Source organism: Leuresthes tenuis, unplaced genomic scaffold, assembly GCF_036924035.1.
Source record: "Leuresthes tenuis unplaced genomic scaffold, fLeuTen1.0.hap1 SCAF_22, whole genome shotgun sequence".
Taxonomy (NCBI): Eukaryota; Metazoa; Chordata; class Actinopteri; order Atheriniformes; family Atherinopsidae; genus Leuresthes; species Leuresthes tenuis.
In genome coordinates, this window is record NW_027325376.1 from 15,909,976 (window position 1) to 15,926,469 (window position 16,494).

At 44.1% G+C, this 16,494-nt stretch overlaps 1 protein-coding gene across 1 annotated transcript in view; it reads left to right on the forward strand.

Annotated features, from left to right (window-relative positions):
* LOC140282232 (astrocytic phosphoprotein PEA-15) overlaps positions 1-15,747 on the forward strand; it is a 37,923-nt gene extending 22,176 nt beyond the window's left edge. Inside the window, exons 2-4 of the mRNA XM_072376824.1 lie at positions 13,739-13,913; positions 14,037-14,192; positions 15,587-15,747. Of these exons, the coding sequence (XP_072232925.1) occupies positions 13,742-13,913; positions 14,037-14,192; positions 15,587-15,651 (393 nt within the window). The 5' untranslated portion in view covers positions 13,739-13,741 and the 3' untranslated portion in view covers positions 15,652-15,747. The remainder of the gene's footprint in view (positions 1-13,738; positions 13,914-14,036; positions 14,193-15,586) is intronic.
* The last annotated feature ends 747 nt before the right edge of the window (positions 15,748-16,494 follow it).

Here is a 16,494-nt window from a genome sequence, read left to right on the forward strand (position 1 = left end):
TGACAAAAGAGAAAGATATTGCTCACTTTTGCTGCCCAACCTCCCGTGTTTGCTTTGCTAAAGGAGATTGTAAAGAAAAAATGTGAAGCCTCTTTGCTTACTGCTGTATTTGAGACAGTTCGACCAGCTTTTGTCATGACTGCTACTTGGATCCTTCAGGCTACATCACTTAACTCATAGCCTACCCTTCCAAAGCAAAAAAGACTGTTCCATCTTTTTCTGAGCAGTCTAAATACTTGGCTAACGCTAAGCAAAAAAATCTCTTTGTTCTTATGACAAGCAGCTGCCAGTACTGCTTAGCAGGAGCACGGTCTGTCAGGCTTTGGCTGGAAAAGGAAAAGGAAAAAAAATTGTGTTTAGGGATGTAATCCCTCTTTTTGGATTATTTGACCAAAAGAAATGCAACAGATGCTAGCTAGAATGCTAGCTAGAATGCTAGCAGAGTTCCCCCGGGGATATCAGCTGTTCCAATCATGTAATTTTAGCCATTTTTAATGGTTAATTGTCAGACAAACTATGCCACATGTGGTCCTCTGTCAAGACAAGTGTTGCAGCACGAGATAATCGGTTGTTGGAAATTAACCACACCTGAGGAGGAACTTGCCAATAGAAAAAAGCAACATGGATATAGTTAGCTAGCACTTTTACGAAGGGAAAAGCTTCTAACTGTAAAGTCAAATGATTATGTAATTATTTTTTTATCCTGGCAGGTCAACTTGTAATGGAAATATCATTATATTATCAGTCAGCTGAAGAACTACACTCTATGAAATGCAGCGCAGACATTTATATTTGTTTGCTTTTGGTTTGTTTCTCCCTCTTTTCGTGGCCTCTTCTCCTTGGAAGCTTTTGCTGCCGACTCATTATCGATACAGACAAGCTTACTTGAGTGAAATGCAGGATCAGCCCTAAACTGCAAACATTTTTCCACAAACGAGGAGCCAAACTGACGTTTACAGTATGATGTTATTTTGAAATGCCACAGGCTGCTGCTGAAATGAAGCTTTTAAGGGAATCCAATAAATAAAACCATGAAATGAGAGAGAAGAGGGTTTTAAAAAGCTCAGACCAATAGATTGTTTAAAAAAAGATGAAAATATCTGAATCAGAGGCTCTATTTTTACACACAGCCAATCTTCTTTTCTGCTCAGTGAAAAATGGGCCATTGGCCTATATTCTCTGGTGCTTTGCTGCTTCTCCTCAGATTAGCGCTTCCTCCTTCCCTCTGTTTCTCTCCCTCTCTCTCTCTCGCTCAAGGCTTTTGAACTGATAAGTGCTGGCAGTCCTTTCTGTCTCATTGGATGTGAGGCCGTCTGTAAGGAAAAGCACCAGCCCCCCCCCCCCCCCCCCTCCATCCCGTAATCCTGTGCTCAAAATCGCTCTTTCTCTTCTCAACATTTGTCTTTTCACTGTCCAGGCCTGAAAGATGAGGCTTGCAGTGGGTGAGCATAACCGGCCAGGCGAGGGGTTAATCCTTTGGTACAGGGCAGGGAATCTCTTCCACAGCATGCAAAAACGCTCGGGACGTCAGAGAACGACGCAGGCGGACTCGCAAAGAGTAGATGAGGGAAATAGAAACAAGCAAGTTAAAGCATTTGAAGGAGAGAATTAAAAAAAAAGAGGAGAGATGGCGTAACACGGGGTGTTTTGTTTGGCGAGAACACGAGGGCAGCTTTCCCAACAAGGGAGAGATCAAAGTAAGATTGTTGAGAATCAATTAGAATATTTCCCGGCAAAAATGTGCGCCTGTGATGACACTTAAGAGCGTGTCCAGGAAGTCTGAAAGAGGAGTTAGGATGCATCAAAGGGAAACATAATGGCAGAGCCCAGATGAACAATGAAAGTTGAAAGAGTGACGTGGATCTTGAGAGGTGGAATAATCTTGAAGCTCTTTTAGACGAGATTGGGTTTTAATTTGTGGTGTGTGTGAGTGCATAAACGATATATACCACGTGTCAAATGAAATCTTGTACGAGCAGCATAAATGTCATCCTGGTTTGAAGTCCACATCAATGAAACTTGCCTTTGCAAAACAGGATGTCTGTTAACAGGAAGCAGTCCTGCTGAGTGCCTCCCCATTAGGTTATGTGTCCATTACTGAACACATTTCATATTCACAGAGAGGATTTTTAGGAAGCTCATCAGCGAATTTAGAATATCTACTGGGCTTGGACGTATTACCAGAACTGGTATCTTACAGACCCGACTTTGTCTTGCTTTAGGAACCCAAGACGTGGCTTTGCATCGTAACGATCGCCAGCCTGGATGATTAAGCTTTTTTTTTTCTTTTTTAAATCCTTTTAATCATCACTTTATCCTGACCCTACTGTCATGGGCAGGGTTCGTCTTTTCCTCCTTCTGCTTGATGCCAAGCTTGTCGATGTCTGCTGTTGCGAGTGGCCATTCTGAACACCTATAAACACTTTTCCCTTGTGGTCAGGCAACATTTAAAAAACAAAACGCCAAAGAAGCCTTAATTTCAGGGAAAGCTATGAGGAGACGCCTGCTGAGAACTCTGTTTTACGGCCTTGTGGTGTTTCCAAACACAAAGTTATTGGGGCCCAATTCATTTTTATTAATGTCTCTCCCTGATGTCCACATGGTGAAAAGGAGAGCTTTATTGCAGCGTTTCGTTTCATTTCGTCAGTACCGGCGGGATAATCTGGAGACGTGACTTCCAGAGACTGAACAGGAGCCAAGATAAGCACAGACTGACCTCGCTCCCAACGGACTCAGTAGAAATACAAAGATAAAAAGGCACAGCTGCATGCTAACAGCGCGCCGTCATTATGCAGCTCGTGAAGATGCCACGGTGTTGCAGCAAAGCTGCTGCTGGTTGTCCACCCCGAACGGCGCTTCCTCCACATGGGTTGCTGTCTGCAGGAGGCGTCCGTTTGTTGTCTGATGTTGGATGCTGGAAACCTGCAGGGAGGCAGCGCTGCAGCACTGATCAATGTCCCAGCCTTAGTAGGGTGTCATGTCAGATTCTGCTGTGGTTTACGCATAGATAAACTTCTTAGAAGGTGTACATCATTTAGTTTTTGTTGCTCCTTCCTAAATCCTGAGGGAACCTTAGGTTTGACCTCACACATGGCTGTAGTATCAGTGCAGTGAGTAATAAGAGTAATAAGAGACACTATATTCATAGTGTTGCTTCACGTCCAGTCATACTTTTAGGACAAAGTTTTATGGCAGCAGCTGTAAAATCTTTAGGAGGCTCACACACTAGTCCCACACAAAAGGGAAATTGTAGCTTAAGTTTGAGCAGGAAAACCCTCATATCCTTTAACAACCAATTAGAAGGATCCCCTTACTTTTCAGGGGATTTTTTCCCTTTGTATGTATGTGTGCGTGAAGGAGTAAACGATGACAGAAAGGTGATGACAATAGTTCTGAGAGATGTAATAAATCGTTCTGGCTGTGGCAACGCCACCATAGAGGTCTGGATCCGAAAATGTTTAACCAACTTTTTCAATTATTGCTGCAAACCACGCCAACGCCCACATCCAGTTAAGTACTGCTATTAAAATGGGAAAGCTACCATTACCTCGTCCTTAATGACTCACTTCAGCCAACCTTAGCATCCAACTGTGGAAACGTCCCTGATTAGTTAAGTACATCGTAGGAAAACTGTTTGCTTTTGTGCAATGGACTTCAAACTTCCAGTATTTGTCACTTTTAGAGGGATCAATAGGCAGAGATGTAAAATGATATTCTTAACTATGGTTTTTACCTCAGATCAAGTCATTTATGTCCACAGACAAGACTGTTTATCCCCATAGGGGGAGATTTTTGCAACAGCAGCATCAGTACATAGAAGAAAAAAATATGCATTGATAGTTTTAAAGTACAAACAGAAGAAAAAAAATTAATCTCAAGATTAAGACAAGACAGCAGCCCAGATATTTTTAGCTGCTATAATAGTTTCCCACAAACATTTGCAGCAGGAGGAGGAGGCAAAGGGTATTTAGTTAAGTGCAGTCTTCAGATGAACCACTAGATGTCACTAAATCCCAAACACTGCTCCTTTCAATCAATAGAATTGATTGTAATAAGTTAGTAAACTAGAATAAACATGACTTAAAGATACATTAGTACAAATGAAAATCAGGTTGTGATGATGAAAATGTGCTAAAGATATAATAATTACATCATAAAGGAGTTGGAGCGTAAAAGAGAGGATCTAACAAGCGTAACCTCGGGATACAACAAGGCAAGAGACGAGAGAAGCGCCTTTTGTAATGGTGGAGCTAAATCTAATGTAGGTGCAATAAACCGAAAGGATTGGACACCTTTGTGGGTTTTTGCTTTTCAGTGAAACATTATTAAACGTAGTCAGTGTGGCGCTTTATGCGTTGTTTACAGTCGGCAGGGCGTGTCGTCACTTCCGTAGGTGACGCTCTGCTGCATTAGGCAGCAGTACAAGATGAGCAGGAGGGACCAGTAATGTTTCTAAATTCTAATTAAACTTTTAACATCAGCGAGGAGTTCCGTCTCTTTAAAGATTATTTCGCGATCAGTTTAGCCACATTCCTTCGGCTTAATTCTTTTGCATTGTGTTTTATAATTAAAGAGTATGAACACGTGGAGGAATAAAACACCCGAGCATGTGGGCTGAAGGGAAATGCTTGGAAGAAAAGGCAATTAGTTACGCTCAGCGATGCTCATTTCTATCTGGGTTGGGGAGGCTTTCTGACCTGCAAAGTAGATTTTGGAGGCGAGCGTTCAGTGCAACCTTCGACTGTGAGCTCCTCTGCCTCCCACTCCATCCCTCCCCGCCTCCTGCTGCTCCTGCGAGATGGATCCTGAGAGAAGGTGGGGCGTGCTTTGTTGCACTAAGAAGGGGAGGTATGAGACAGATTAAGAGAGATTTAAGATCACACGAGCGGCGGTACGCTTTAAAAAGGCATTGCCTGGATTGGAGAATGATTACATCAGGTAATGGTGTAATTTTTTTTGGAATAAAAGCAGCACTGGGTTGGAATAGACGTTGCCATACTTGGCTGAACAGATTTTTGTGATGTTATTCATGGGAGATGTAAAGATGGAGTGTGGGTGGGACTCCCACTCTCCGCCTCTGTCCATCTGAGTGAAACAAAGAAACATAAAGAGTGTGAAAGAGATTAGGCAAGTATGTCAGTGGTTAAGGTATGTTTAAGAGATTCTGCCAACATGCTAGAGACACGCCGCTCTTCTCAGCCCAGCAGAAGGAAACTGATGGAACGATTGAGTAAGAGATGATTGGCAGACTTTACAATGTTTGTTTTGGCTATGTGCTAAGTAGTTTAAATACCATATACTTTAAGTTTTCACTCTTTTTCACAGGGAATATCAACACATGTAGTTGATAGAAAGGAAGCAGGGGCCTCTTTCCATGGAAGAGCCGTCCTCAGCAGACGTTTTCACACGTCATTGCAGGAAAAAAGCCTGTAAAATGAGCATCTGTCTACGGGCTCACTTCGGTGGAATACCGTTTTTGACAGCATGAATTGCACCTGTGGTGCATCTATAGATGTTCAACATATAAACGCTGAAACTGGATAGGCGACATTTGGAAGTTCGAGGGTCGGTGCAGGTATTTTTGGACTTTCTTTTTGCCTTCTCTTTACTCTGTGTTGTCACTCTATTTGGGGCATAAAAACTACTCGATTGTGTTCAGGAGAAGATTACGAAACCAATAAGGAGAGCAGGGAAAATGGATGATTTGCCCAAAAGTGGACGGTGGACCTCACAGGCTCTCGGAAAGTCCCTCCAATGCACACCCAGTTGTAAACGAATATGGTGATAATAGTAAGAAGTGAACTGGACAGAAAACGGATATTTTCAAAACAGGACTTTTAAAATGTGTGTAAACACATTAGTCTGGCTGAAACTGTACAAAAATGGAGCCTCTTTAAAACAGGCTAGATAACCCACTGGGGAGTGAATCCCTCATACATGTATAAGCACAACCGGACTAAAATGGGCAGAAAAAGCGGTAGAGTGTGAGTTTGTCATCAATATAGCTGAATTCCTGATAAAACTCCTCACACTCACGTAACTTTCAGAAATACTTTAGAAAGCAGGCGCGAAAATCAGCCCATTAAGACTACATGTCGCTCTGCTCTAATAAAATCCTGATTTATTTATTTATTTTTAATTAATTTAATTTTTTTAACCTGATCCGTCACTCGATAAAATGACCATTCAGATAACCTACAGACTACGTCTGTACAGTGAATTCAGCTATGCTTACACCTAGGATGATGATGACTCTGCACAGAGAGCTAGAAGCAGCGGAATGTTTGTCAGCCATCACACAGCTGACTGACTGCTCACGCCAAGTGGAGCCGGAGTCTCACTCTTTATTGCCTCCACCTGAAGCTAATCCTGTACTTTTGGACATTAAAAATGCTGGAAACAGGCTTTGTGATATCGCAGTACACCTAGGAAGGTGTTCGCTTTCTAATAAAAAGATCACACTCTGAGTCAGTTTGAATTTCGACTGTCACTAATTGAAGCAGCTGAGAAACTATGCAGCCTGAGAAAGATGAGCGAGGGGCTTATAGTAAAAAGACAACGTGTGTGTGAGGGGGCCGGGAACGGACAACAAAGGAAACGGAGAGCTGGCAAACGCAAGCCAGACGCAAAGTTGGGATGTTTTGTGCTGAGAAGAGTCTGCGGTTCATTCCAGAACTCAGTCGGAGAGATTTTTTTGAGCCGCTATCCCGGTGGTTTGGTTGCTATGGTGAAATGTGAAGGCTTGTCTCCACGCTGAAGTCCAGCACAAGCCGGTGCTGTGTGTGTCTGAAGATGAGTGTGCTTCTGTTTGTTTATCTGTAATTGATTTTTTTTAAAAAGAGACAGCTGGAGGGAGACCGTGTGAGCATATTCGTTGATCACATGACAGTCGAGAGGTCAGCACCCTCAGAATGTCTCTTTGTCCCCACTCGTGTATCCGGCACTCTCTAAAAACGGCATCACCGTGTTTTTAAGAATGTCGTCAACAGTAGGATGAAGAAAAACCTCAAAGTCTTAACTCGTAACTTTAAATGAATCGTGCACAAATGCAGACAGGTGTGTCAGTGATCGTGGTGTGGGGGCTTTTATCCTGAGAGAGGTGCAAAGTGAGCTCAAATGTGTGTGTGGGGGGGGTCTCGGCCCTGTCGCTAGGTAACAGTCTCCAGGCCTAAAGGCAAAGCCGGGCCTGGTATCTATGGCAACATCATTAGTGTGGAGAGTGAATGGAGTTTCGGTGGTTGTGGTGTGTGCGGATGTTTCTGTGTCTCAATAAAGAGAGGCACTCAGCAGGATAAGTATCAGCGTGACTGAGAACTGAAAGAAAATGGAGAAATAAGCGAGAGCTGGGGAAAAAAAACAAAAAAACGAGACCATAGTTTGACATGTGTCGGTGCTCAAGCTCTCAGCAGAGCTCATAACAGACCAAGGCCGTCTGCATCCGCTCCTCGTAACGTCTTTGTCTGTGAGCGTTGTGCCTCAGGGCCGCGCTGTTGTCTTTAAATGAACATTCAGATCCACCACTGCTACTTTGTCCACAGCCAGATACAAAGATGAAGACAAATGAAGGTGCGAGGTGGCAGAAATTAGGGGAAAATGGCAGCCGGGGTGCAACAGAGGGTCATGTCTGGTTGGATAATGGTGTGATTGCACAGTGTAAAGCAGCAGAGCAGTAAAGGTTGTGTGTGTGGGGCGGGGGGGTTAACAGTTTAGTCATGGAGTGGAAGAGACTGCTCGGTTTCCATTTACACCGAGATCTGTGGGAGTGTAGTAGTGGCAGAACTACTGAATCAGAGCGATAGTAATTCAAGCTGTAAACACCAAGAAAAAGGGAGTAATGATGAGAGATGGTGTCCTATTTTCTTTAACTGAAAGAAAAACACACGCTTTGCCACCCGAAGCTCAGCTAATTTGGCTTTCTTTGTGGCTTAAAATAGAAATTTGCACTTTTTTTCTTTTTTTTTCTCTTTAATTTTTTCCCTCATTGTCGAGTTGCACTAATACGGCTCGTAGCTTTGCATCATGTCTGCGTGGAAGAAGAGAGGCTCTTGGTATCACTGAACTGCAGGGCTTTATTCGTACTCTTGTTTCACTTTGGATGACTGCACACATGCAAAACCAGCGCTGGAAGCAACATGCAGTCTCTCTAAAACCTCAATCCAGGATGTGGTTACCTTGGCTTAACATGAAGGCCCAAAACAGGAAGTGCACGACAGGTCTCTGCTCGGCAGACTTCCCCATTCGATCCACGACTATAACAGGTGAGGTTTCATGAAATAATGATTTCATGCTGCGCTCTGAATGAAGGGCTCCTCTGCAAACAGTTGAAGGGCCAAGCAGTTTTTGATGTATGCGCCAGTAAGTCTGTTATCCCGTGGATCGGAGAGCTGTCACACTTCCAGTCTACGCAGAACCCCCTTAACCTTACAAGGTTAAGGTTCAGAGAGACACTGGGACGGGGGACCCCGCACTGGCCTCCATGTAGGCCCACAGCTCAATGGCGTCGAAGCCTGTCAGACCCTAATGATGTTATTTTTATGCATGCACATGGCATCATGCAAAAAGGAAAGGAAACAAAAGAACGCGGCGGTTGCTTGGCATCCCCTGCAGTTGACCTTTCAGTTCCAGGAGATCACATTTCTGCGGTGATTGTGACAGCGAGCTTGGTGTCGAGTCACATGATCCCACCTGCTGCGAGCTCTGGCTGAAGTGGCCCTGCAGCTCGTGGCAGATATCCTAGAAAAGCTCCACGGCAGCAGTTGAAGACTTGGAGTCCATCCATGCAGTGGAGAGGGAGCTTAATGGCAGCAGGGATCACCAGGCCAGCCTCCTGGTGAACACTAAATGAGATGGGTCACGGCAAGCTGCTGAACAGACTGCAGATTGATGACGATTTAAATAGCCGCACTGCTCCTCCAAATGTTTTGGCACAAAATAACCACATTTATTCCAGCAGACATGCCATATTATGGGAATATGATTTCGAGTTTTAGATGACACAAATGCGATCTGGATATTTAGAAATGTTTCTTTTTTTAGTCTCTGGTCATTTCCTGCTTCGCAGTCGTTTGTGGAAATGCTTTTTTTTCTTCTTCTTTGCTTTAAGCTACCTCTGCTTACCGTTTAAAAATGTAATTTTATCAAGTAGTTATGCTGACATGGCCATTTCACTCCATTATGGTAGCATGAGTGACAGCGCTTTCTTTTGCTCTGTAGCTCTTTCTGTCACACACACACACACACACACACACACAGGCAGCGCAGACAGAGGAACGAGCAGACAAAAGCATGTTTGTGTTCATGAGAATGTGAAGCACAGTGGGTCGCTATGTATGGGAGCAGTGTCAGGCTCGTCCCGGAGAGACCAGGGAGGATGGGGGGGTGCAGTTTGAAGGGATTTCAGACTCTTTTCGTTCGAGCCACAATATGCAGATCATTGGGAATACGAATCTTCCTTCCTTTTAGTAAACACATTTAAGCATCTTTACGATACGTGGAGTCTTAGGCAAATGAAGGCGATCACTTTGTTCTTTACAGTCCATCATGTGATAAAGGTTGACTGTTTTGTGTTTTTTTTTGGCATATCGTGTGTCCGACACACCTGATCCGTCTGGTAATTATCGTTTTCGCACAACGCGTGCATCTCATTGGTCGTCTGCGTCTGTTCTATCGTAGTGACCGTTTTTCAAAGCACGCGCAAGTATCTTTTTTTTATTCATTTATTTTTTTTATTGAAATCTGTTGTCAGGCAACAGCAAGCCTCAGTTGCCAAGGAAGTGATGGGAACCTCTTGTCAAGTATGGAACCCTATTTGTGTCAAAATGATGGCCATCCTCCTCATAACTGTCACATAGTAAGTCATAACCAGGGTCCTTTAGTCGTGGGATTGGAGCTCCTGAAATGTAATGTGTGGAAAAACTAAGTACACCCCATGACTCCATAGCATGTAGAACAGGGGACATTGGGCCATGCAGACTTGGTTTATGTAATTGAAGGCATGTCTGAGTTAAAACATGGCTACCTAATGCTAACAGTCTGTCATACAGTCTTTCAAAACTGTTGGTGTATCAGCATTTGTAGACTTTTGACTGCTTTGTGAGGACAGTTTTAGGTCTTTACTCCGTTTTAAATCAGATGGTAGTATAGTTGGCATGCTTGGTCAACGTGTTGGAATCAACACGTGTGACAATGTTCATGCTCCCGCTTGTTTACGCCTCTTTCTGGCAGAGAAAACTTTTACTCCAGTCCAAAGACCCTAATATGTAAAAGAAAAAGAAAAACAACAACAACAACAAACAAAAAAAAACATAGACTGGAAAGAGGGTGTACTTTCTTTTTCACCTCACTATAGAGCAACGATGTGGTCACACTGGCCAAAGAGATTCGCCCCGGCATGCTCGGCTGGTCACAGGTGTGGCACACTAGGATAAAAAGTACGTATTTTAAGAACAACGGCCACGTCTGCACATTTCCCAACAGAGACGTCTTTAAGTGGTGGTTGTGAAAGGGTTAAAGGAGAAAGAAGAGAAAAAACATGAAGGAGGCAGATAAAAAACACTAAATGTAGCCATTCCATCCATTGTTGTGGTTTTTTTCCCCTTCTCCTTTAAAAGTACACAAAAGCAGCGCCAGTCCATTGTGGTGCAAAGCAGGGAGCAGTCAGGGCGACCGGGGTCGAGAGAGGAGGCTGTGGGGGGCCGGCACACACTCATTCCTTCAGTCAGCATCCCTCCACGATCGCCACGATGCGCAAGCACACACACACACACACACACACACACACAGACCCTGTTGTATTCAGAGAAGCAGAGGTGCACATCGCCGGCTTGTCCCAAGCAGAGCTTTGTGTTGATTAAAGAGGTTGGTCTATTCAGAGAGGTCATGAATGGGACATTTAAGACTATAATAACACTCACACACACAGTAAAAGTGCTCTGTCATCATTGTGCTCTCACCCTGAGGCTGAGATCATGGATCAGCCAAGCCAAACCAAATCAAATGCCACCATTAGCCATCAAAGAACAGACAAACGCATCAGACCCCGAATCCGTCACATTAGCCCTCGTATCTGTTCCTGTCGTCCCACACACACCACGTGCCGATGTGCCGACTTTTGTCGGTACAGCGTTTAGCTGCTGTTTTGCACCTAATCTGAAAAAAAAAATCTCAATCAGGTTTTTTTTTAATGAAACTGTTTTGGAATGAATGAATGAATCCTCCTGTCCATATCCCCCCCCCTGTGAGGAGAAGAGATGCTGATACTTTTTTTAAAAAAAAACCAAAGATGCTCTGCAGCTAATGGGGGCCCTCTGCTGGAAGCAGCAGGTAACAATGGATCTGTTATATAGGTCACACCACTCCTCCCAGAGCTCTTCTGGGCTTTCTGTTCTCCGTGTTTATCTGTGACGAGACTGAGGGGATCAGAGGCAGACGGAGCTGCGTGCCAGTGCCCATGATGCACCGCACAGAGCGCCAGCCGCTCGCCAGCTGCGTGGATGCCAGGGACTGGGGGTGGGGCTGGTGCTGCCGTGACACAGACTGTGCGTTTAGATGGGGACGCTTAGGTAGAGTGAACACAGAACGCGACTTGTATCATTGTCCAGGGTCGCTAAAGTTCCAGAGGGAGACGCCTTCCAATTCAACTGCAGCCGTTTCGTGGTTAGATGGTGCGGCCGTGCCGCTTTCATAGAGTTTCAAAATTCTAACTCGGAAGCGGTGGCAGCCTCACCTCATCTTCTGCCATCTGGGATGGGAGGGGCTAAGACACAAGGACGGGAACCCGGGATGTAGAAACTGGGAAATGGGATAAGAGATATGAGTGGAAGGGCAGTGGAACTCTGGAAGGAGGAAGTTAGAAAGCAAGAATGACAAAACAGGTAGTCAGTTTTTAGCTGGTGAACAAAACCAAAGCCATCGATGACTGGCTGAAAATGTGAGACCAGACCAGGCGACTTTCTCCACTGCTGTAACGTTAATTTGCACTGAATAAACTGATTCTTCCAAAATGAACTCTTTTGCTCATCTTCCACCGGGTTAAACGAGAAGAATCAACAATGAATCTAACATAAGATTGCATCATGATTAAAATGACCTCCAGTTTTTAGAAGCTCATCTGTAGCATCAGCTCTGCGGCTTCATTCTGAACTTTAACTCGCTGTCCTCCTGTCCTGGAAACACATAACAGCAGTGTATCAAAACAACAAACCCATTTATGCAATAAGCTACATGTGAGAGTTCATGTGAACAGCTTGATTCAGACGTGCTAATTAGCATGAAATCAGATGTATTCTGCACTGGAGCTCCAGTTTACCTCGTGATGTATTTTCTTTGCTTCTTCCAAAGTGACACAGCTGAACAGAGCAGATGTCCTCACAACATGTCTGAATCACTGTTTTTCCAGCTCCCTTTCCTTTTTTTTTCTTCTTTTCTTTTTTCTTTTAATTCTTCGCTGGCTGCCTGCTTCCGAAAAGCGACTCTTATGCCAGCGCACACTCACACAGAAACACTCCCCCCCATCCGCCTTTTATGAGGCTAATCTTAACCCCTCGGCCTTGAAAGCGCTCGTTTCTGTTGGTTCTCGCCCGATCTGTAACCGCTACATTCTTGTGTACTGACTCTGTCAGCCACCGCTCCTGTTTCGGGGCAAAAATCTGAAAACTGTAACTTCCCCCTGAATACTTACAGTATCGGTTACAATCAGTTATTCAAGCTTATCTTGAGGTTAAATGAGGACACGTGATATGCTGAGCTCTGGAGTCACAAGTGTCAGAGCAGTGTTTGTGTTGGATATAATACAGAAACAGTAATGTTGTTATACACACTCATTTATATACTGATATGAATCACAATATGCACATTCTACAATAATGACCCAGCGTTATATATATTGCATATTTGTGAAAGGCTGTGCTAAGGGAAGGGTTTGCTGTCCAACTCGACACCAAATCTGCTGTCTTTCACACTGAATTTTAGTCATTATTTAGTCACACCATCTCCTACTGATCCAGCATATCCAGTTGTGTTTCCCATCATCAAGCAAGTTAGATCTGCTTCTGACTGTAGCGCAGAAACTCAATCCGCCCACTAGAGGGAGACGGAGAGTCACAAAGGCTTGCATTAGAGGTGAGTTGATGTGACGTTTTTAAATGCTCTTACTGGCTCATGGTGTCTGATCTGAGGATAGTACAGGGTTCACTGCAACAGCATTAGTGTCTGACATGTTTTAGATTTAGATCTTTGGAACCCAGGCGGTTAGGTTCTTTCAATCCGTGGGTTTGGGTTTTGCCATCGAATGACAAAAAGATTCATCCGGACTGTAGGCAGTTGAATTTTATTTGCTATTTCAGGTTTGAATTCACCGTTGTTGAGAAATGAAAACCTTCCTTTTCCGGGTGGATGGACACATCTGTCCTTTAGGACTGTCCTAATTAGGGTTCAAGCTGGTGTCGTGTCGTGTTTTGCCTCTAGTCAGATCTGCTCTTTCAGCTATCAAACAAAACAAGGCAGCATCAGGTGAACTCACCAAAGTGTCTTTGTGCTTTTTCCATCCCACCCTGACGGTATGCTATTGTCATTAGCTTAGACTGCCGGACAGTTTTTCCACTGTGGAGTCTGGGAAGTAGGTGGGCTGCGGCACACTGAGCGGTTTGACAACATTAGGATCATTTCAGTCGCTGGTCTTTTGTTTCTCTCTTTCTGTTGATACCCTCAAAACTTCAAAACCCTGTCTGTCTTTGACTAGATCATGGCGGAGTACAGCTCTCTGCTCAGCGACCTGTCTGAAAACATCACCAACGAGGATTTGGAGCAGCTGAAATCGGCCTGTAAGGAGGACATCCCCGAGGACCAGAGCAACAACATCACCTCCTCCAAGGAGTGGTTCAGCTACCTGGAGAAGAACGACAAGCTGGCCCAAGGTGAGAGACGCAAATTGAATCGCGTAGCGTACAGTAGGTTTGAAAATGTCTTGGCATGTGTTAACGTGACTTGTCTGACATCAGCTTGAGATCTAAGACTGTTGCACGATGCCTCCCATGTAGATAACTTGTCGTACATCGAGCACATCTTTGAGATTTCACGGCGACCTGACCTGCTGACGAGGGTGATCGAGTACCGCACCACTGTGCTAAAGATCTCTGAGGATGACGAGATCGACACCAAGCTCACACGCATTCCCTCTGCCAAGAAATATAAAGGTAGTAGACCCCTAAGGCTCCTCTCATTTGTCTGATTTATGCCTCCTCGTCTCTTCTCTGATCCGTCGTGTGACCCAGAAACTGAGCAGAAATGTTTTGGAGGATGTCTCAATTCCTTTATTGCACCAGGAGGGGAGAGGAGGGTGGCCAAATAAGCTATGAGGGGAGAGACGGGTGTATTCTTGGTGAATTCTTTTCGGCATTCACAGCATCTAATGGGGTCATGACAAGTTTGATCCTACATCATGAAATGAGCTAAAAGTACACATATATAAAAAAGCCCGTTACTCGAGGGTTGAGCCAGTGTTGGAGATGCAACACATAACAGGAAATGTAGCAAAGACCAAGTTTTAGATGGTGTCTTTGGGCACTTTTTGACTAGCAGCCTGCTGCAAAGACACATCATTTGTTCCCATTTCTTCAATTAAATCTAAAAGTACCTCAAAAGACTTTTACACTTTGCTGTAGATTTTACCACAAACAGTTCTAACTTCCTGACAGAATATTAAACATAGTGGCAGTAGGCCTTCACAAAGCAATTGTTAGATTAAGCAGCTGTGTCGCACACGATATTGAACTGACGTCAGTTATTTAAGGATGTCTCATTTCTCATCTACGTACCGCTTTGCCTCTTATTTCCCAATGTCTGTTTATTGCCTCCTCAACTTGCAAATGTAGTGGGAGAGACTTGGATTGGAGGAGAGAATTAGAAGCTGCATAAAGTGGGAAATGGGTAAATGAACTGATCTTCCAAATGTGGGGAAGTTCTGCCCTCTTGTGGCCAAACAAAATAGTGTGTGGTTACCAGTCATTGGGCCAGGAATGAAGGGAAAAGTAGTTCATTATAGAGATATTTTTGTTCATAAATGGGTGCATATTGTTACATTTTTGCCACACTAACGGAACATCGTTAAAAACAAAAAACAAAGAACAAAGAAAGGCTTTGAAAGTCTACAGTCAACTTCAACTGGCGGCCGGCGGGCAACATCCGGCCCGCCAGAGCTTTTCAGCCAGCCCCCAGAATATGACTGAACTCAGGAATAGTCGAGTTAGGAGAGAAAAGTATGTTCCTATACACACACACACACACACACATATGTACAGCTATAAATCGCTCTTACCATGACCCCCTTCTGAATAGCCTTTAGCTTGGCTCACTCACCAGAGTTTGTTTGAGATTTCCCCAAAACTGGGAGCGCTCTGAAAGAAACTTATGTTTGCCATCTGAACTGGTTACAAATGAAAGGCAAAGATGCTAAAATGGAAATGATTTGCTGTTTTTGAAGTTCTGCCTACAACTTGTTTGAATTATAATTTTCTTATTGCATGTCTCCCCCCCTCCCTGCCTCTTCTCCCCACCCCTCCCTCCTCCTCCATTCCACCTGGAAATGAAGACATCATCCGCCAACCGTCAGAAGATGAGATCATTAAGCTGGCCCCTCCCCCTAAAAAGGTGTGAGGTCAATACTCACAGCCCTGATCTTTGCACCTTGATCTCACCACCCCTGGCACTCAAATCAAACAACCAACCATTTGTAATCAGCCCTCTTACACCTCAGCCACACCCCCACACACATCCACCTATGCTCCTCCCCTCTCTCCTCCCAAGGTACATCATGCCCTGACGCAGGACCATGCAGGCTGCCACCATAAAGCAACTAATCAGATCGTAGTGACATGGCCTCTTCTTGGGAAGCTGCAGAAAAAAAAAGACGTTACAATATGTAATCTGGAGACGGACCAACAAAGTATGTGGCTGTAAGGAGAGAGCCAAAGTCTACCCCCCAGTTCAGAAGCTGAGTGGGTCAGTTCAGAATGAATGTTTCTGTGATACTGTGTGTGCATGTCATTGTAGGTTGTTTAAGTTAAAGCAAAGACTGCATTCACCCACGAGGAAGCAGAAACCACAAACCCTGCCTCCAATCAAACGGAAGAAAATCAAATAAAAGAAGTGGCACATTTTCTGAAAAAGCTGATAACCATAGATGCTATTAGGACGTGTAGGCTTTGTATGAGCAGTAACGCATAACTGTGACGAACATGATTTATCAGTACTTAAACATTTCCTTTTTTAAAATTCACCCTATTTTCCAAAATAGTCAAAATCTCAAAACAAGTTGACTGAAAATGAACATGCTAATTGTGGGACATGAAAGTAAACTAAAACATCTTAATGCTTAGTTTTTGACAATGGGAAACAATTAAAAAAACTAAGCTACAGCTAATGTTATTAAGTAGTGAAAAGACCTTCAGTCTCACAATTTCACCGTTTCCATTTCCATGACGGTGCTTGTTTTAGCGT